This window comes from Balaenoptera borealis (assembly GCF_965194805.1).
Source record: "Balaenoptera borealis genome assembly, chromosome: 13".
Taxonomy (NCBI): Eukaryota; Metazoa; Chordata; class Mammalia; order Artiodactyla; family Balaenopteridae; genus Balaenoptera; species Balaenoptera borealis.
Window position 1 is genome coordinate 8,375,734 of NC_138870.1, and position 22,125 is coordinate 8,397,858.

Here is a 22,125-nt window from a genome sequence, read left to right on the forward strand (position 1 = left end):
ATAACAGGCTGAAATGTGTTATTCAAAGCAAGTTATATTGGGCTGTTGCTTTTAAAGGAATGTCAACTCCTAACGGGTTTACTGTTTCTGTACAGCTTTCCCGCCTTCTCCGAGTGGAGGTGAGGGATGAGGAATGAAACAAACAACATTCTCTCTCCTTTTCCTCAATCTTTTTCTGTCCTTTTCTCTCCTCTCCTCGGCTTTATTTCCTTTCCCCGTCTGCCGTTTCTCTAGGGTCGCTGCTTGGTTTTCTCCCGCTCAGCCTGTTGGTCTCTTTGATCCTTTCTTTCTATCCCTTATTCCCAGAAGCTCCAGAAAAATACCTTCTTTTTTCCCCTTTTCCACGTCACTTCCCTCCCTTCTCCCATCTCCCTCTCCTTCTCTGTGAGAGGTGAGTTCCCCGCTAGAGGCCAGCACTTTCTCCGTTTCGTCCCTCCCACCGGCGAGCAGAACTCGGAAAGAAAGAAGGGGAAAAAAGAGGAGAAAGAGCGAGAGAGGGGGAAAAAAATCACAAAAAACCCCGGGGCCTAAGCGCGGAGGCCCGGCAGCAGCGTCGTCATGGCAACGGGCGCCGGCAGGAAACGAGGGACTCGCGGGAGGGAGGGGGTAGGGCGCCGAGGGGAGGGGGAGGGACGGGGGAGGGGTCCGGCTGCCCCGGAAGCACCTCCCCGCCAGCCCCCTCCTCCAGCCCGGCCCGCAGCCCCCGGCCTGCAGCCCCCACCCTCTCGGCCCGGCAGGAAGTGACAGGCCCCGAGCGAGCCCCGGAGGCCTGGCGGAGCCGCGGCCGGCCCGCACCCGGAGCGGCGGGAGGGGCGGGGAGCCGCGGCCGCGCCGGGCGCCTCCCACCCCGCTCTCGGCGCCCCCGCCCCTCCAGGAAGGGGAGGAGGCGAGGGGAGCCCGCCGCGGAGGCCGAGCGAGCCCCCCGCCCAGCCCGGCGCCGGGGGACCCCGGCACGTGAGGTGGACGCCCCCCCCGAGAGCACTCGGGTGCAGAGCCAGGCGCGGAGGTAAGCGGGCGGCCGCGGGCCGGGCAGGGGCAGGACCTCCGGGGGCTTGGCTGCGCGGGGATGTTTCTTCCGCCACCTCGGGCTGTGGAACGCCCCAGGTACCTCCCCCGGCGTCTTTCCCTGCCTACCTCAGGCGCTCGCTCTGCGGTCCTTCCCTCTGCCTGTCCAGCCTCTCGCTCTTGTGTTCATTTCTCTGTGCTCTCCGTCCGTCACCCGAGTTGCTTCTGACCGCTCCTTCTCTCATTCATTTTCCCGTCTCTTGACTTTGGCTTTCCCATCCAGGCATGCTGTCTAGTTATCTCCCTGCTTTTTCTGGTCCGCTGGTTTCCTCAGCCTCCAGTTCCTCGACTTCTGTCTGTCTCCCCGCTATCAGTAAGAACATTTCTCCGCTCACTTGGGTCGGTTCACTGCTGGCACCGCTCAGTCGACCCCCCTCCCGCGGTGTGATCGATCCCTCTTGCGAACGTCGTTCTCATCCAGGTTCTAGGTACAACAGGGACCCCTGGGGCGTCTCCTCTCCCTCTTCTTCACATGGCTTCCATTTCTTTGGCACAGCCTTCCCCGAACCAACCCCCTCCTCCCGCCCCCCTTCCTATGCCCCATCCTTCCTACGAGACAGTTTCGTGCTTGGGGAAATTGATTTCCTCCAACTCTTGGCTCGGTAGGCCCAGTACCGGGTCCACTTCAATATCCTCTTCCAGCTCCGTGCCAAAGGTCTGCTCCAACCCAACCACACACACCCAAATGCTGCCTTTCAGGATGACCGTGGTTTAGTTACTTTGGGGACCTCTATGGGTCAGCTTCTCTTTCTCTTCCAGTTAAATTCTGAAAATTTAAATTCACTGTGCTTCCCAAACTTTTTGTTATCTTCGCTTTCTGTATTTAATTTTACAGTCCCAACACTGATAACTGATGAATAGATTTATGTGCCTGGGATCCAGGAATCCTGGTTTTGATGACAGTTTCTCCTGACTTTATTAAAAACTTTAAGCTGGTCCCTTTCCACCTCTTTTCTGTTTCTCACTCTGAAAAATTAATAAGACTTCCATTTTGGGGGGAGATGAGGGATCATACGTTTTATTAGCATTTTCACCCATGAAGGGAATTAATGTCCCCCCCCAGCTAGTAAAGGGGTCTCCTCCTGTCTCTGGGTCCAGTGAACTAAGTCCGGTGATCTATATAGCTATGCCGTGCTGCCTCTAACCCTTACCCGCTTTTTTTCTTCACATGCTGATAATGAGGATTCATGGGTCTGTATCTGTTTAGTGCTTTAATATTTTGGCAAAAGATGTGGGGAGAAGATAGACTAGACTTGAAGCCAGTATGATTTCTCCTGTGTACTTCTTGGGTTATATCCACGTTTGCAATAACATTTGCTATTCCTGTGCAACTGAATTCTTGGGGGGGATAACGATGCAATCAGATGATACTGGGAATGGAATCATGAAAAATCTCCCCAACTTTATTTCCAAGCCTAAGCGTTTTGATTTTATTTACTTTGTTTTGAATGCAGTCATTAAAATAGATCCACCCTAATAAAACTGTCGACACCCCTTAGCAGAAATTCTGGTTTGATGTTTACATTCCAAAACCAAATTGTGCTGTGCTGACCGTTATTTATAGTGGCTCCACGCCTCAAAAGTAGACAATATAGTATTTAGGTTTAACAGAAGAGGGGAAAAAAAAGAATGAACAGAAAAACCTTATTGTCATTTAGTGCTGCTTCGAAGGCATGTTTCTTCCTACTTCTCATCTGTCTCTTTGCTTGGTTCTTAGCAATGTTTTCATGTCTTTTTGCGAATTTTAGTGTAGACCCCAGAGGGTAAATTCTGACTACTTTAGTGGACTCAAAAGTTGAATCTTATTTTCTTGAAGATCTTCATTGTTGTCTTTACTATGTTTAATACCTGTAAGTCATTTGTTAAAATGATGTATTATACTTATTTGTGAAGCCTTCCTTGCAAACAGGGAAACTGAGGTTATAAGAAGGGAAAGTGACATGTCCAAGGTGTTACTAGTAGCCTGAGTGGGAACCAGACAGCTCTTCGGGCGATATGGGCTGTAGGCTAGTTCTTCTGTCTCCTAGTTTTATGACTTTCTATGATGCATTCAATGTATTGATATCTGTATCTTAAGCCCCTCCTCCATAAAATAATGACAATGAGTACTCAAAGTGAGTGACACTGCCTTAATCATAGATTGTTTTCGGTTTGAAGAAGCATGTCCTAGTGTAAAGGTTTGATACTTAACTGGGACAAGTTTAACTTCAGAAAACCTCATTTCCACAGTTGTAAAGTGGGGATAGATAATTATATTTCCTGTAAAGCACTGAGAGATAATGGAGGTGAAGAGCCTAGCCCAGTGAGAGGAGGCACCTAGTGGCTTCTCAGTAAACGGTGACCATTGTTAATAAGATGACGCTGATAATGGTGTTGCACATGCGGAGAGAGATGAGATAACAGTAAATTTTAAATGGGACGATTTTAAACTATTTAAAAGTGTTATGGGGATATAAGGTGGCCTTACTATTATGAGGAACCGTCTTACATTCTGGCCATTTTATATTTAATGGCATGAGGGAATATGTAAAAGTTGTTTATTTTGAGACACTGCTTAGCTTCAGAAGATGGTGTGGGGAAGTTATGGTTATAAGAGTATATTGAAGATTTGGTAGTTACTAAACCGGAGAAATCATTCATGGTTTATGGAAGAAGAGGAAGGTTCTTAGAAAACTTGAATAATAACATGAAATGGTAGTTTGAGATCAGGTGTAAATTTTGATCCTTTGCTGCTTCCATCTAGGTCTTGAGTCCGAGCGCCAGCCTCGGGCACCCTGGACCTCTATCATGGAGACTGAGAGTGAGCAGAACTCCAACTCCACCAATGGGAGTCCCGGCTCTGGGGGCAGCGCTCGGCCCCAGATAGCTCAGATGTCGCTGTATGAACGGCAAGCGGTCCAGGTGAGGCTCAGCTCTGAGGGGCTGTGATCTGTGAGCACTGGCTTGGGGCGGGCAAGGATGCAGGAAGATAATTGCCCTTGGTTCCTTTCCAGCAAACGGGGGCAGTTGGATTAGGTGACAACTAAGGTCCCTTCCAGTTCTGAGAGTCTTAGGAGTTCTCAACAGTTTGAGCAAGCAGGCAGATGAGATTCAGTCTTTAAGGTTTTTATACCATTCAGTTCATGTTGCTAGATTCTAACTAACCATTTCTCTTCATGGATTGTCAGGTTTTTAATTTTTGGTCTTTCTTGAAAATCACCCTGAGCAATGGAAGTTAAGAACTTTTACTTAAAATATTTTAGCTACTAGAATAACTATGCACATCCTAAGACTGGTTCTAATTATGAAGAAAAATACAGTAATATCCTGAAGTTAATGTTAAAACTGAATTACCAGTATCATCTCGATAAGCACCCGTTAGTATTATGCTGTAGATGTTTGAAAATGCCACTTACTTGAAAATTTTACCTGATACAGTCTTTCATAAGTCACCATTTACTCTATTTTTCATCATATCCAACCTCTTAGGATTCTGTCACCTTTATTGTATCCCTAGAATATGGTCTTTTATTTTCTTCTTCTCTTTACATTAATCAACATCCCATTTATTTTCAAACCAGTTTAGTCCTAATTCTTTGTTATATCGTATATTTCCAGATTCCGTTTTGGGAAATAAGAGTTCATGTGAGTTACACTGCTTTACTTTTCAAGCATAGAGCACAGCAGAATTAACTGCTTGTCTACTTTTTTAAGGACTTACTGGTTCTAATATAAAAATGGACGAAGCAGATGTTGACAATTTAACCAGATACCCGTCTTCCTTTGTTTCCCTCCTTCCCGTATGTCCCTTTTAGAGGATCACAGTGATTTCCATAGAATAGGAGTTAGGAGTGATTCTTCTTTTTTCCTGGCCACGCTGTGCGGCATGCGGGGTCTTAGTTCCCCGACCAGGGATCGAACCCGTGCCCCCTGCATTGGGAGCACGGAGTCTTAAGCACTGGACCGCCAGGCACGTCCCAGGAGTGATTCATTCTAAGTGGATTGATCCCCGCTCTTTCTTCCTAGGCTCTGCAGGCACTGCAGCGTCAGCCCAACGCGGCTCAGTATTTCCACCAGTTCATGCTCCAGCAGCAGCTCAGCAATGCCCAGCTGCATAGCCTGGCCGCCGTCCAGCAGGTGAGAGGTCAGCAGCTAGCTGGCCCAGGAGGGAGGGAACAGGCACTACAGGTGGGTCGGGGCACGCTACACCCTCCGCTGAGCCAGGCCGGAAGCAGTCTCCTCTGCCTCCTGTCCTCCTGTAGGAGGATGAAGGGACCTTAGTGTCTGGGCTCGCAGTAAGAACTGTGGGGAAACTACCTTTTAGAGGTAACATGGCTTTGTGCTAGACCTGTACCGTCCAGTGTGGTAGCCGTTAGCCACAGGTAGCTATTGAACACTTAAAATACGGCTAGTGCAAATGGAGGTGTGTGAAAAGATTTTGGATTTCAGAGACTTAGTATGAAAAAAAATTTCAGTAGTTTGTTTATGTTGGTTACACGTTGAAATGAGATAGATCAGCTTGAATAAAGTAAATTATTAAAGTTTACTTCTCCTGTTTCTTTTCACTTTTTGAGAAATGTTCCTACTAGATGATATATGTGGCTCGTATTCTATTTGTATTGATGGGGCAGCACTGGGCTGGACTTAGCAGTGACTCACGACGTGACCTGACCAAAGTTTCTTGCAGCTAAAAGAAAGTGGGAGGAAGAGAACGGGTTGCCTGCCTGCCCCGGGCGGGTCCTGTGGGAGTTATTGGGTTAGCATATGTGACAACATGAGGGTAATTGGGATTGTGAAGACACTCGTCCTCGCTCCATAGTAGAGGCTCTCAATTCTTACCTGAAATCTCTATTATATTTTGTGCCTGTGATCTATTACTGGCAGGTTCAGAGCCTTTTCCTTCATTGTCTCTGCTCTTTCTTGTCTTCTTTCCCCTCTAACAGGCCACGATTGCTGCCAGTCGGCAGGCCAGCTCCCCCAACACCAGCAGCGCCCAGCAGCAGAGCACCACCACCCAGGCCTCCGTGAGTACTGCTCCTCCCCTCCGAGGGGCTTTCCTCTCCGGGTTAAACTACTTTGTGCTGCTGATCTGAGAGTGTTTATTGAGCCATCCACGGTATTTACTGCCCTTCTGTAGAGAATATTAGTAAAATGGAAAGTAACCAGCTTGGATCTATATAGGAGTCTTAACGAGGAGGTCTAAGAAAGGAGGAGGAAAGTCCTGCGTAGGCGGTAGCAGAGCCTTGAATGAGAAGTAAGATCGGTTCCGTTTCGTCCCTTTGCCTTCTCAACTGTTACGCTGGTGGTTAGGGACTGGTTTGGTGATACCCTCCAGTAGCTGGGATGACAGTAATGGATAGCAAGGTATTATTCATTTCCTCCTGACTCTGTGAAAGTGGGGTACTCTGTTCTTGACCGCGTCACTCTGAATTTGTCAGTCGTGTATATTTCCTTTTACATCTCCCCAGTCCTGAGTCCTGGTTCCTTTCTGTACCACACAGATCAATCTGGCCACCACGTCGGCCGCCCAGCTCATCAGCCGATCCCAGAGTGTGAGCTCTCCCAGTGCTACCACTTTGACCCAATCTGTGCTTCTGGGGAACACCACCTCCCCACCCCTCAACCAGTCCCAGGCCCAGATGTATCTACGGGTAAGCCAAAGCCACAGCCGCTATTGCCCCAGGGGCATAAATGTCCTGTGACTTACTGAGTGAAAGCTATGTTTTTTTTTTTTTTTTTGGCTGCACCACGCAGCTTTTGGGATGTTAGCTGCCCGACTAGGGATTGAACCGGGGCCCGCAGTAGTGAAAGCGCCGAGTCCTAACCACTGGACCACCAGGGAATGCCCAGAGTGAAAGCTGTTTTATTTAATCATGGTTACCCAGATGTGTTAAGACAAGCTGATCTACTTCCTATGCCTTACTTAACCTCTAGAAGTGATGCTTAGTGTTTACAGGTAGCCTGCAGATTATTGAGATCCTAAGTTAGAAGATGTTCACCTTAGTATTTGAGAAATTTGCGTCAGATAATAGTCTAATCTTTAAACCTGTGACTCAAGTACACGAATCCTAAGTGTTATCTCTTGGCCTGTCTACTTACTATATATAAACACTTGCTCCGGAATCCTCATTGTCTCAACCTCTTTGATGTTTGATTCTTTGTTATCAGTGTATAGTTTTATACACATTCTAGGTTTTCTTCGGATGATTCATCGCATGTGGAGAATGAGGGTCTCCTGGGTTGGTGTGGAAAGGGGCAGGGCTTAGCTGTTTCGTATCTTCTGTTTATTTTGTCTTGTGGTCCTTCCCTTCCGTTTCTTCTGTCTCTCTTCTTTTCCTCTTGTTCTCTTTCCTGTGCTCTTCCTCTTCCTCCTCTCCTTGCCAGCCACAGCTGGGAAACCTATTGCAGGTAAACCGGACCCTGGGCCGGAATGTGCCTCTAGCCTCCCAGCTCATCCTGATGCCTAACGGGGCGGTGGCCGCGGTCCAGCAGGAGGCGCCATCTGCCCAGTCTCCGGGAGTTCACACAGATGCCGATCAGGTCAGTGGCAACCACGTGACCTGTGGACGGACACTGGGGAGGGCGAAGGGAATGGCCTCGGACCAGGGCCCACCCTTCCACCCCATTACCACTTTACCACTTTTCAGAATCCTTTTTTAAAAAAATTTCTGTAGAACTTGAATACTTTATACCTTTTTAGTTCTTTGAGTTAGGAAGGGAAGTAGACTTGACTGGAAACAGCCCTGTGGATGTGGGAAGCCTTATTCTTAATACAGGACAGATGTCCTTACCCTTCTTTTAGCCCTCCATGGCTCAGTTTTATTCAGGAAGTCTTAGTTCTCTCTTCTTGCAGTACTGTCTCTGTAAGGTAAGGGATGGTTGAGGGAATTCTAGTTAGACACACGTGACGCTGACCTGGCTGAGTTGCTGGCAGAACACTTGATTCCTTGTCTTTATGAGTTACTGTAGCTCTCAACCTTCAGCAGTCTGTTTCTGCTCACTGTGTTCCCAGTAAAGTCTTCCTCACCAGTGCTTCCCATGCCTTATCTGCAATATGTGTGTGTGTGTGTGTATACATATATATAGAGCCTGAATGCTTTAGCTTCTTATGGGTGGGATATAAAATGGGATCTTATAGTACTCGTTTCATTCTTTTAGTTTATCAGTCAGCAAGTAAATATTGAGCTCTTTCTGTTGATGTGCTCAGGTATATACTAGAAACTGGGGGATTGAAAAATGAGTCAAGTCTTCAAAGAGCTTAGAGAGGAAAGAAGTGCAAAAGTAAACAGTACCAACTTTGATGCAGGAGTTTAGGGAAGAGTTGCCTGCATTTCTTTTCAGTGACTTTTAGGAACATGAGCAGATTCTTAAAGGACGGGTAGGATTTGATTTGGAGTAAGAAGAACACTGGAGAGAGAACAGTATGTGTAAAGGCCTATCTCATGTACGTGACCGTGATTTGGGGATGAGTGAATAAAGTGGAGACAGCAGGCCTGTGGCTGGAAAGGTCGTTGTTAGGGAGAAGTCTGAAAACCAGGTAACTTCACAGGTAGCAGTGGCACTGCTGGCTTGAACAGCAGATTGATAGGGTCAGGAAACTCCTTGAGAAAGAATCATTTAGGAACACGTGCCTGGAGAAGAAAGAGAAATGAGAGAACCTGCTAAGAAACTGTTGAGGTCATTTAGTGACAAGGTAAGGCCTTTGGTTTAGACTACAGTGATAGCCGTGGAATCAGAGGGTGAGGTGGAGCCTGCTTCCATAGCAATTCTTTCATTTATCCATCTATTTATTCATCAGATATTTGTGTGTCAGTGTGTGGAGGGACAGAGTAGTGGTTGAAAGTGGGAATCTGATGTTTGGGTCAGATTCCAACTCCATGACTTAGTGTGACCCCTGCAAATGGCCTAACATTTTTGGCCACAATTTCTTCATCTATTAAATAGTTATAAAATACCTACCTCAGAGTGTGTTGTGAGGACCAAGGGAGTTGATGTGTGTAAGCGTTTGAACAGTGCCTGGACACAGCATAGTGAGGGTTTACGAGTTTAGCCCTCATTATGATCAGATATCAGACATTCCTTGGCCTTGAATGTCCAAGGTCATGATCACTGGACTGATGGAGATGACACATCATCAAAGCACATTGAACAGATAATCACCTGAATAGTTTAATAATTGCTTCATTAGAAAGTACAGAGAGCTGGGACTTCCCTGGTGGTGCAGTGGTTAAGAATCCGCCTGCCAATGCAGGGGACACGGGTTGCAGCCCTGGTCCTTGAAGATCCCACATGCCGCGGAGCAACTAAGCCCGTGCGCCACAACTACTGAGCCTGCGCTCTAGAGCCCGTGAGCCACAACTACTGAGCCCATGTGCTGCAACTACTGAAGCCCGCCTGCCTAGAGCTCGTGCTCCGCAACAAGAGAAGCCACCGCAATGAGAAGCCCTCGTACCACAACGAAGAGTAGCCCCTGCTCGCCGCAACTAGAGAAAGCCCGTGCACGGCAACGAAGACCCAACTCAGCCAAAAATAAATAAATAAATAAATAAATTTATTAAAAAAAAAAAAGTACAGAGTGCTCTGAAAACATAGAAAGGGACTTAATTTAGCCTTGGGATGGGGGTGGAAGTCAAGAAGGCCTTCCCGAGGAGATGGCAGTTAAATGGGGGCCTGTAGAAGTTAGTCAGGGGAAGACATGGAATGAGAGTGAAGGCAGGGTCCCCCCCATGTCCAGAGACCTGAGGAGGGAAGAGACTTTGTATATTTGAGGCACTAAAAGAAGACCCATGTTCCTGGAGCCTGGCGATGGGGGATGGAGATGGCACTGGGGAGGTGGGAGAAACTAATCTTGCAGGGCCTTGGGGACTGTGTTTAGGATTTGGGGCTCTATGTGAAGGCCAGTGGGAAACGGCAGTGACCTGGAGACTTGAGGGTTTAAAAAAAATTTTTTTTTATTTTAAGGACTATGTTGGCTCCTCTGGAGAATAAATGGAAATGGTGTGAGTGTGAATATAGGGAGAAAAACAGTGTTATAAGAGTTTAGGGGAAAGATGGTGTTTGGATTAGGTGGTAGCAATGTAGATGGACAGAAATGAGTAGATTGGAGAAAAACTTAGAAGACCATTGGAAAGGGAGGCCTGACCCAGTGGATGGGGGATGGGGGGAGGTGCCAGAGCTGGGATCTGACACGGCCGTGAGGGGCCAGGAGTGCTGTGAATGCGATGAAAAATGCTGGGGAAGTGGACGCAGGGTGAAGTTCACTTTAGGATGTGCTGACCTAGAAGTGCTTGTGAGCCGCCCATGAGGAGGTATTGGGTCAGCAGTGTGATGTACACAGTGCCCAGCTCAGAGGAGAGGTCTGACTGAGTTGGAGATGAACAGACAGGAGTAGTGTGCATGGAGATGATAAGAGAAGTCAAGCACCGGAAATCGCTTGGGGAGCTGGTACGGATTGAGAAGAGAAAAGCCTTCAGGCTGGAGCCCCGAGGTTTAGAACGAGCCCTTAGAAAATGGAGCAGCCCCAGGTGGAGTAGAGGGTGGTGGGCTGGCAGAGGGGAATAGGCGAGAGTGACAGAGACAAGATCTGGGTTGTGCAGTGTCACGAAGACAAGGGCGCCGAATGTTACGAAAGTGGAGAGGGTCCTCTGTCCAGTGCAGTGGAGAGGGCGGGAGAGCTGGACTTAGGTCTGTGGGTGGAGAGCCCTTCCAGGGGAGTCAGGGGCTGAAGCCAGAGGAGCAGTGTGACTTGAGGAGTGACTGGGTGGTGGGAATTGGTGCGGTGATTGTAAACAATTATGAAGAGATGAGCAGGAGCAGGAGAGGAGGGTGAAGCTGGGGTTGGGAATGGGGTTCAGGCTTGGTGACGGGAGGGAACTGGTAGAGGAGAGGCTGAAGAGAAGGAAAGAATCGAGAAGGAGGAGGGGATGGGATCCTTAGCCTGGAGAAGGACGGCCCTTTGGTAGGAGGAAGGAGAGGAGGAGAGGGGGTGGCAAGTGATGGGAGCAGGTACAGGGGCAGGTTTGGTGGAACTGCTGAAGCGTCTTCACATCTAGTGGTTTTATTGTCTCTGCTGGAGTGAACAGTGACAGGGGAAAGAGGAAGTGGTTCTGAGGTACAAGGAGAGGAGGAAAGTTTTAAATAGCCATTATGGAAAGAAAGCTGATTAGAAAAAAACAATATAATTGCCAGGTAGTATATAAGCGCCCCAGCACCCAATCCTGATGATTCTTGTAAATCTCTCTCAAAAGCTATTACCTCTTTTTCTTTATTACTGTTGTCTGAATTCGGGTTCTTTTTGTTTTTCACCTGAATTACTGTACTAGTTTCCTAACTGGTCTCTTGACTTCAGCCATATCTACTTCTAATCCTCCCCCACATTACTATCAGAATAAGTTTTTTAATAAGAAGATATATGTTGTCACTAACGTTATTTTTAATTGTACCTCCGGTATACAGAATGTGATAAATCATAATCCTTGGCTCATGGCCTCCTCTCATCAATGGTCCATTAATGGTCCACTTTTTAAAAATATTTACTCAGTAAGTTTTAATCATGCAATAAGCCATCCCCAGTTCCATCCACTGCCTCCCCTTACCCATGATTCCTAGGTTCATCCTTCCCTGTGTCCCTTTTTATATAGTTTTACTGCCTTTATGTATATTTCTAAAATGTACTTTTATTATGGAACATTTCAGACATAAACAAAAATATAAAGAAATATGAACCTCCATGTACTTAACCATCCAGCTTCAGCATTTATAAACATGTGGCCAGTCTCTCCAGACCCCTTCCCTTCACCTGTGGATTACTTAGAAGCAAATTCCAGATACTATATCATTTATATATATATATACACACACACATATATATATACACACACATATATGTATAATTTATATTTAAATTTATAAGGTACTTGTGTTGTACTTGTGTTGTCTACAGTCTTTTTGGGAATGATTTCTTAATAGCTTACTGTCAAAATCCATCTATATTGTTGTATGTCATTGTACTTTATTCATTTTGATTTCTATGTAATATTCCAGTGTGTAAATATACTACACATCTTCATTCATCTTCTCTTCTGATTATGGCCATTCGGTTGGTTTCCAGGTTTTTATTATTATGACTAGTGCTGCTGTGACCATTCTTACACAAGCCACCCATTGTATACAGCGAGCATTTCTCTTATGGGATTCCTGGGTTATTAGAGGGTGTGTGAATATTCACCTTTGGGATATGATGCCAAACTGTTTTCCAAAGTGGTTGTACTGATTTATACTTTAATCAGCAGTGTTTGAAAGAATGGTTTCAACTATAGATTTGACCATGATGATTCTGACGCATATTCTTCAGTGGCTTCCTGTAATGCATTAAGTGCTCATCGTTCCTTCTCTCCATTCATACCTTGGAGCACTTACTCTCTGTCAGGCACTGTGCTAGGTGCTGGGAATATAACAATGAAGAAGATGGAGAAACTTTGTTTCCAAAGTAAAGTTGAGGCTCTCTTTCTTTTAACACACCAGGCCCTTGGAGATCTGGCCTCTTTCTAGCCTCAGCCTACCTTCCTAGCTTCATTTCTTGCCATTTCCTCTAATTCACCCCAAACATAATGAAATATTTAGAATTTCCAAAAATGCTGTGCTCTTTCTTGGCTCAGTGGTCTTGCAGTGTTGTCACCTATGTCTTCAAACCCCTGCCTTCACTATTACCTGTTGGTTCTCAGCTCAGACATCACCTGTTTTAGGCCGTCTTCGCTAATCTCCCTAGTCTGAGTTAATCTCCTCTCTGTGCTCGTGTAGCACTGTGTGCCTATCTGTGCGTAGTGTAATTTGGTTTTCTTGTCTTTTTTAGTAGAAAGTACTCATTAAAAGCAGGGGCTCGTGTCTTTCATCTCTGCATTCCCAGTATCCAGTGTGGTACCTGAAGCATAGTAGATGTTTTGTAGATGTTGAATGAATGAATGGAGAGGAGAGGGAAAATCGGAGACATTTTGAAGGAATAAAATAACCAAACTAGATGATGGATTTGATAGTGAGTGAAGGAGACTGAAAAATCAAATATGACTTGAGTCCCTCCCTGGGAAGGTCTTCACTGTGTACATTTGTACAGGAGGGGGTACGAGTTGAGGGGGGCTGTGGAATATCTGTAGCTGTCGTCACTGCTTCGGAATCAGTCACAAATCTTTGACCTGAGTGCCCCCTGTTCCCCTTTTCTCAGTCTGTCTTTTACTTCTTATCTTTCAGGTGCAGAACTTGGCAGTCAGGAACCAACAGGCCTCAGCCCAAGGACCCCAAATGCAAGGCTCCGCTCAGAAGGCCATTCCTCCTGGAGCCTCCCCTGTCTCCAGCCTCTCCCAGGCCTCTAGCCAGGCCCTCGCTGTGGCTCAGGCTTCCTCTGGGGCCTCAGGCCAGTCCCTCAACCTTAGTCAAGCTGGTGGAGGCAGTGGGAATAGCATCCCAGGGTCCATGGGTCCAGGTAGCCAGGCACCTGGGGGCTTGGGTCAGTTGCCTTCCTCAGGAATGGGTGGTGGTGGGAGCTGTCCCAGGAAGGGCACAGGAGTGGTGCAGCCCTTGCCTGCGGCCCAGGCAGTGACTGTGAGTCAGGGCAGCCAGACAGAAGCAGAAAGTGCAGCGGCCAAGAAGGCAGAAGCAGATGGGACTGGTCAGCAGAGCGTGGGCATGAACCTGACACGGACAGCCACACCTGCTCCCAGCCAGACCCTTATTAGCTCAGGTAAGCTGTCACCTCTCATAACGTCATTGTTCTCTCGGCACTTGTTTGAAATCGTCAGAGTACATATCTTTGCCTTTTTTCCTGCTTGTGTTGGTCCTGGACTAGTGGAAGGAAAGAGAATCACATCAGCCTTGATCCAGGGAGACAGGACGACAGGTAACAGAGATGGATCTTGTCTGTTTCCACCAGGCAGCAGTCAGTTTACAAGTTGCCTTGTCCTCTCTTTCTTAGGTCCTGAGTTCTTCAGTTTACTCACCCTACCCATTCATTCACTTGGTTCCTTTTGAGTTGCCTACTGTGTTCTAGGAGGTGCTGGGACACATCTTTGGAAAACAGACTCCTGCTCACGGAGCTTACAGTTTAGCATAAGGGATGCGTTTAATGCTGGTTAGTTGGCCCAGTGTAGAGTAGAGACTGTATAGGTGCCTTAGAGCACTTAGGATGAGCAAATAGAGCCATGGTTTAATACAGTCAACTTGTGATCGTCTGTATCAATGATGAGGATAAAAAAGAATAAATAATAATAATAACCCAAAATAGTTCTTGCTCTCAGGCGGTGTTTAGAGTTAGATGTGTGCACCTTACTTGGTAATGTTTATTTTTGCCTTCCTTGTTTCTAGTTCTTTAGTTGTTGCTATATTTGAATAATGTACTCACAAAATGTAACAGTCAATTATCAGTTTAATACCTAGTATTTACACACTGTAGCACTTCTGTTACCAAAGTGCTTTCATTTCACATATATCCTCTGGACACTCTGGTAGAGTATGGAGTGGGGAGATCCCAACTCCAGTTTACAGTGGAGAAAACTGGGTAAAGCCCGAGCTCGCAGCTGCTGACTCGTAAGACTTGTTCTCATAGGCGGTGACCCAAACTGATAAATCTTGGAGACCGAGGCATTCACGGGAAGATGTTGGTATCCTTACCTCTGTGGACGTTTATTCTTTCAGTGACCGCTAAGTGTTTCTCATGTGTCAGGCCCTGGGCTGGGTTCCAGGGATGTAAAAATGAATGAAACATGGCCTCAGTGCTTGAGGAGCTGAGTCTAATCATGGAGAGGATGGGGCCCGCCGTTGTCCTTGCTGAGTGCAAAGTAACAGGATTTAAGTAAAGCAAAAAAATAAAAGTTAGATAAATGCAAGAAATTACCGAGGACCGTTAACTGCTCGAGCAAGAGTGGTCTGTCGCGGAAACCTTGAAGGCTGGAGGTAGCTGGTAACGGCAGACTCGGAGCAAAGGGTGTGAGCCAAGCAGCCGCCCGGGCCCCTCCAGGCTCGCCTTCCATTCACCGTCTGGGTCCGCCTCGGAAGGGTGCTCTGGCTTCCCATTCCTGGTGCTGCCGCTGATTTTCTGCCCCCCTCCCTCTCTGTCGCTTCGGGCTGTCCCCGCAGCCACCTACACGCAGATCCAGCCCCACTCCCTGATCCAGCAGCAGCAGCAGATCCACCTGCAGCAGAAGCAGGTGGTGATCCAGCAGCAGATCGCCATCCACCACCAGCAGCAGTTCCCGCACCGCCAGGCACAGCTGCTGCACACGGCCACCCACCTCCAGCTGGCCCAGCAGCAGCAGCAGCAGCAGCAGCAGCAGCAGGCCGCGCCCCTCCCTGCCCCCCCGCCCCCTCAGGGCCCCCCCGCCCAGCAGGCCCCGCCTTCGCAGTCCCAGCAGCCAGCCCAGACTCTGGTTGTCCAGCCCATGCTGCAGTCTTCGCCCTTGTCGCTCCCTCCTGACCCAGCCCCCAAGCCCCCCGTCCCCATCCAGTCCAAGCCACCTGTGGCCCCTGTCAAGCCTCCTCAGCTGGGGGCTGCTAAGATGTCAGCCACCCAGCAACCTCCGCCCCACATCCCCGTGCAAGTCGTGGGCACCCGACAGCCAGGTACAGCCCAGGCCCAGGCTTTGGGGCTGGCCCAGCTGGCAGCTGCCGTGCCTGCTTCCCGGGGGATGCCAGGCACAGTGCAGCCTGGCCAGGCCCACTTGGCCTCCTCGCCGCCTTCATCCCAGCCCGCTGGTGCGCTGCAGGAGTGCCCGCCTGCGTTGGCCTCGGGGATGACCCTGGCTCCTGTGCAGGGGACGGCGCATGTGGTGAAGGGGGCGGCTACCGCCTCCTCACCTGTTGTGGCCCAGGTCCCTGCCGCCTTCTACATGCAGTCTGTGCACCTGCCGGTGAGTGACGCCTGAGGGCTTTGAGGGCACTATCGTCCCTGAGAGGACCTGAGCTTAATTTAGGAGGGGAATAAGGAGTTAGGCAGGTTAAGATACTGGTATTGATCACTGCTTCTTTTGTAAGAGAGAGACATTAGTGCAGATAATATCTGAAGTTCATACTCCTAAATTTGCCACTGAAATTCTGTGTTTTGGGATCTGTACTAAGTTATATCAAGATATAGCCTTAACCACCAAAATTGATTTTTAGAAAAACAGTAGTTCGTGGTTGGGCTGTTGATGAACCCAGGGTCTCCAGGTCTATGTGAGGACCTGGAGAAAATGTTGTATTTTTTGTCTTGATGTAAAAGTTACACTTCTTGGGAATGACCAGAAATTTTACTCTACTGTGGGAAGTATACAAATTGGGGAATCTAGAACTAAGAAAATTTTCTCTGACAGTATGGCAATAATTGTGCTTCTTTACTGTCCTTCATTCATAAATCTTTTCTTTCCTGTTCTTCACTGTATAGGGCAAACCCCAGACATTGCCCGTAAAACGCAAGGCTGAGTCAGAGGAGGAGAGAGACGATATCTCCACGTTGAGTTCAATGCTTCCTGCGAAGGCGTCTCCGGTAGTAGAGAGCCCGAAGGCCATGGAGGAGAAGGGCGGTCTTGGAGGTGAGTAACTGACTTCTGCAGTGCTGCTGGAGTACACAGAAATTAGAGGAAAGTTCTGAGTGAGCTGAAAGATCACTCTGCCTCAGTAGGCCTGGTGGAGTAGATCCAAACACAGGGAATCCAGGGTGAATGACCAAAAGGGAACATGTATTACTGTGGAAGATCAGGCTGACTTGGCTCATAGATGGATCAGCTAGGTCATCCCCTATCTGTTCCTCAATCTTGTGTTTATTTTCCAGACAAAGCTGAACCAGTGACCAGTGTGAATGCTAGTACCCCGAGCAGTGATGTAGTAGCCTTGGCTCCTGCCCCGTCAGCACCGCCTCCCACGCTGGCCATGGTGTCCAGACAGATGGGTGACTCCAAGCCCCCACAGGCCATCGTGAAGCCCCAGATTCTCACCCACATCATTGAAGGCTTCGTTATCCAGGAAGGAGCAGAACCTTTTCCGGTGAGGGCAGGGCCAGAAGGTGGGGCTTGGTCGGGTTGTTGTCTTTTCAAACTCCAGGAAATCAAAAGGCTCAGAACTATTTAATTATTAGCGAATGGTTTAATTCTGTTGTTTGTATGGTTAGTTGTAAAGAAGGAAGTGAAGAGAAGAAAGAATATGTAGACTAGAAAGTGAAAATATTGGGAAGAGGAGAAGAAAAGGAAAAAAGTGACCTCTAAAGCTGTCATGTTTAGTTAGACAAATTAGGTTGTTTTGTAGTGAAGAAAATTGTGGTAGAGAAGTTAAGAGACTTTTCTGGATACCATGAGTTGCAGAACCAGGACTTAGAACATAAGTATCTTGACTCCTAGTATGTTCCCTGCAATTTAGGAAGGAAAAGGACAAAATAGGGAGCCCAGGTGGGAACCTGTTCTCCAGTGGCTTATCTGAAAAAAGCCAGTTAGAGGCTCTTGATTGCTATATTGAAAATGGTTCTCTCTGCATCGGACTTGGTCATTAACTCAGAAATCTGGGCAAAGACATGGTGGTGAAAAATGGTGGGGAAAGCTATAGGGAAGCAGAAAGGAATTAGGCTAACTTAACTAACCTTTTTCTGGGACAGGTGGGTTGTTCTCAGTTACTGAAAGAGTCTGAGAAGCCACTGCAGACTGGCCTCGTGACAGGGCTGAATGAGAATCAGTCGGGTGGCCCCTTAGGTGGGGACAGCCCATCTACTGGTAAGTATTTATTTAGAGACCCATCTGGGGAAGGAGGCTGATGGAGATGTGTTTGAGGACTTAGTGTAAAATAGGAATTATCTATTTAAAGTGGGAATTACGTGAAGTCCATCCACGCTGAGAAACCAGAAACCACGTCATATAACACAATACGTAGACTCACACAAAAGTTGTTCCATAGGATAGAATTAAGGGGAATTTTATCAAGCTAGAGTAATCTGTTGAATTATTTACTATAAGGATATATTTTTCTTTTTTTTTTTTAAATTAATTTATTTATTTACTTTTGGCTGCGTTGGGTCTTCGTTTCTGTGCGAGGGCTTTCTCTAGTTGCGGCGAGTGGGGGTCACTCTTCATCGCGGTGCGCGGGCCTCTCACTATCACGGCCTCTCTTGTCGCGGAGCACAGGCTCCAGACCCGCGGCCTCAGTAATTGTGGCTCACGGGCCCAGTTGCTCCGTGGCATGTGGGATCTTCCCAGACCAGGGCTCGAACCCGTGTCCCCTGCATTGGCAGGCAGACTCTCAACCACTGCGCCACCAGGGAAGCCCAGGATATATTTTTCAAAAGACGATCTAAAATAGGCTATTTCTGGGAATTCCCTGGCGGTTCTGTGGTTAGGACTCCACGCTTCCACTGCAGGGGGCACGGGTTTGATCCCTGGTCGGGGAACTAAGATCCTACATGTCGCAGGGTGCGGCCAAAAAAAAAAAAGGCTATATCTTAATTTCCAGTTCTCCTTATTCTAGATTCTGTAATACATGTTAAGGAGTCCTGTTCACACTTCCCCCCCTGCTTTGGGAAATTTCTGTGGGAGAGAGGTCTTATGTCTTTCCAGGCATTAGTAATCTTTTCCTCTCTCCTGTTCAGAAATGCAGTCTTGTCTGAAATCTGAGATTATGAGTCAGGATAAAATTAGTCATTTAAAGTGGAAATCATCTGGCTTAAGGTTAGGAAGACTGTGATGTTCTCGAGGGACAGTTCTTTACGGTTTTGGATCTTGAACTCTGTCTTAGGGATTCTCAATTAGGTTGAGTAGGTCTTTGGGGGGAACCCTGAGAGTAATTAGAGTCCAGCGCTGGGCCTGATGGGGGCCTGAGTGGCAGCAGAAACCAATGCAGCCCTCCGGCGCTGCCTTGTTTTCAGAGCTAGATAAGAAGGCGAACCTCCTGAAGTGCGAGTACTGTGGGAAGTACGCCCCTGCAGAGCAGTTTCGCGGCTCCAAGAGATTCTGCTCCATGACTTGCGCGAAGAGGTACTGTAGGCACCGCGCCTCACCCACCTCCATCTAACCTTACACCCCTTCCCTAGGATCTGCTCAAGGCTCGTAGTTAACGTCTCCTTTGCTTTCATTCCCTTCCCCAAATCGGCCCTTAAAATGCCAATTCACATTTAGTGCAGGGGAGCAAGGCGGTCTTCTCTGGCAGCACTCATGACCTCCTGTACGTGCCCTGACCCATAGGTATAATGTGAGCTGTAGCCACCAATTCCGGCTGAAGAGGAAAAAGATGAAAGAGTTTCAAGAAGCCAACTATGCCCGCGTTCGCCGGCGCGGACCCCGCCGCAGCTCCTCCGACATCGCCCGTGCCAAGATCCAGGGCAAGCGTCACCGGGTGAGCTGCCGGTGCAGGGCGCACTACCTCAGAAATGGGCCTTTTTCCTCCCTCTTCCCCACAGGGCAGTTCCTTTGCCCAGCTAAAAAGAGTATGAGACCAGAACTCCGGTTTTGCGTTGATTGCCTTACTCCAGATTCCAAGAGATCCTGACCTCTTTGTCTCTTCTCACCTTACTGGTTGCCTGTCCGTTAATCCTTATGCCGTGTTTGAGGAGGGAAAATCTAGGGCAGTCCTTGGCAGAAGGGGAGAACCGAGAGAGGGATACAGTTCACACTCGAAAGGCACTCGAGAGCGGACTGGTGACTTCGGGCATTTGCACGTGAAGTACAGATTATTTCACTTGTGCTAAGATTAGTTTTTCCTCTGTGCCCAATAGTAATCCAAACCCAGGGTGGCTGGGGAGAGGAGAGGGAAACCTCATGACACTGTTACTCGTGACCTCACTGTTTTGCGGTTTTTTCTGTAGGGTCAAGAGGACTCTAGCCGGGGTTCAGATAATTCCAGTTACGATGAAGCACTCTCTCCAACATCTCCTGGGCCTTTATCCGTGCGAGCGGGGCATGGAGAACGTGACCTGGGGAACCCCAATACAGCTCCGCCTACACCAGAATTACATGGCATCAACCCTGTGTTCCTGTCCAGTAATCCTAGCCGTTGGAGCGTAGAGGAGGTGTATGAGTTTATTGCTTCTCTACAAGGTATCGCGGGCCTGTCCACCAGAACCCAGGTCACCTATATTGCTTCATTTTCCTAGTTTTCTTTAGGTCATCCCACAGGGGCTTTTGTAACTGGAAATGTTAACGGACTTAAGCAGGAGAGGCTTAAGTATGGTATGACGAAGGCTCTACTCTTGGTATTTATTCCGGTTACTTGTCCACAGCCTGGTTTCCCAGTTTTCCTGGGTTGACTGTCCTCTGCTATGTCAGTAATTTTGCAACAGTTGATTTTCATCTATGATTCTTAATAATAATTTTTAGATAAAGTATTTTTTTATGTGTGATTAATTGTGATACCCACCATGGATAAAAGACTTTTCTCAGTGGAGAAGGGGATTAGGAAATAATGGGCCATTGTTGCCCTGCTCTCTTCAAGGCAGGATTGTTTATAAGCGATTCTTTTTTTTTTTTTTTTAATAAATTTATTTATTTATTTAATTAATTAATTTTTGGCTGCGTTGGGTCTTCGTTGCTGCTCACGGGCTTTCTCTAGTTGCGGTGAGCGGGGGCTGCTCCTCGCTGCGGTGCACGGGCTTCTCATTGTGGTGGCTTCTCGTTGTGGAGCACGGGCTCTGGGCGCGTGGGCTCTAGGTGCGTGGGCCTCAGCAGTTGCAGCGTGTGGGCTCAGCGGTTGTGGCTTGCAGGCTCAGTAGTTGTGGCACACGGGCTTAGTTGCTCCGCGGCATGTGGGATCTTCCCGGACCAGGGATCGAACCCACGTCCCCTGCATTGGCAGGCGGATTCTTAACCACTGCGCCGCCAGGGAAGTCCCTCCCTGTCTTGGCTCTTTTTGTTTTTATAAACAGCCAGTTGCTCTGATTTCATTTTGCTTCCAAAGCTTGCCATCTCAGGCCACTGTATTACTGAATTTAGGACAAGTACTTTGGTGCTACCGTGTAGTTTCTCACACATATTCCCACCATTTCCTTCTAGGCTGCCAAGAGATTGCAGAGGAGTTTCGTTCCCAGGAGATTGATGGACAGGCCCTTTTATTACTTAAAGAGGAACATCTTATGAGTGCCATGAACATCAAGCTGGGCCCTGCCCTCAAGATCTGCGCCAAGATAAACGTCCTCAAGGAGACCTAAGGTGGCCCTCTTGCACGAACCAGCCTAAGGCAGACACTCCCCACTGTCCAGGTTATAACCTGGTGCCAGCAGAGACTTCACAGGGAAGACAGAGCTGTTCCAATTATGTATGTCTTCTGTAGAGGGGATTACTGAGACAGGGAAGACAAGTGCAAGAATTGGTCGCTGGTGCTACATGGTGGCGGCTTTGACATTTCTCTGGGTTCTACTTTACTTTTTAAATCTTTACGATTCTCACCTACCCTAATCCAATCTTTATAACAGAGGCAGTCTGGAGAACTAGGACTGCTCGGCCTTATCCCGGAGCGGAGTGTCTAGCCAGGGTCAGAATTCTCCTAGAGGAGCAATGTACAGTATGGTGAGGCGAGGAAATGGGTGGAATGTAGGTGTGCCTCCGCAGTGGGGGAGCTAGGGTTTTCTAGCTTGTGTGACACAAGCAGCAAAATCTGGCACTCCCTCTTCCCTCTGGATCGTCTGACTGTAGCTGTGGCCCAGAGTTTTGTTGTCACTCCCTTAGTATTGGATATTTTCTCCTGCATCCGCGGCAGGGTCACCAGCCAGGGTAGAGACTGGGTTGGCATCATTCTGATTTGCTGCAGGGACTAAAAGTTTTGGGCACACATGTGGCTGTTGTCTTTCTTTCCGCATCCCCCTGCTCCTTTCCAGTTTATCTGTTGTCTCCTACCCCACCTTTCTTTTCCATTCCAACTCTGCTCTGTCCTATAGCTTTATAAAGCAGGAGCGCGTGGGACTGAGGTCAGGAATAGAAGTACCTGCCTTAGGCGCTATACCTTATACAACAAAAATATTAAATATTTTTTTTCCTCCTCAGTAAAAGGATGAAAATTGGTCTCAGTTGTCTCTTACTCCATCATTCCAGTGTATCTACCCTCTTCTTTCACACAAATGACTAGGCCAATGTGGTTTTTTTTTTTAATCTT

The 22,125-nt window shown here is 47.8% G+C and overlaps 1 protein-coding gene across 4 annotated transcripts; it reads left to right on the forward strand.

Annotated features, from left to right (window-relative positions):
- Window positions 1-750: 750 nt before the first annotated feature.
- Window positions 751-22,035, forward strand: PHC1 (polyhomeotic homolog 1). Of its 4 annotated transcripts, none has more exons than XM_082349172.1 (15): window positions 751-1,006; window positions 3,809-3,966; window positions 5,071-5,181; window positions 5,988-6,068; window positions 6,546-6,695; window positions 7,429-7,584; window positions 13,288-13,777; window positions 15,169-15,938; window positions 16,451-16,598; window positions 16,838-17,049; window positions 17,651-17,765; window positions 18,911-19,019; window positions 19,227-19,377; window positions 19,847-20,078; window positions 21,030-22,035. In XM_082349172.1, the coding sequence occupies exons 2-15, from the start codon at window positions 3,853-3,855 to the stop codon at window positions 21,182-21,184; spliced, it is 2,994 nt and encodes a 997-aa protein (XP_082205298.1). In that variant the 5' UTR covers window positions 751-1,006; window positions 3,809-3,852; the 3' UTR covers window positions 21,185-22,035. The 4 variants fall into 4 exon arrangements, with proteins under 4 accessions (XP_082205298.1, XP_082205296.1, XP_082205295.1 ...); XM_082349170.1 differs by having other exon boundaries at window positions 880-1,006; window positions 19,847-20,107; XM_082349169.1 differs by having other exon boundaries at window positions 880-1,006; window positions 7,453-7,584.
- Window positions 22,036-22,125: the final 90 nt, after the last annotated feature.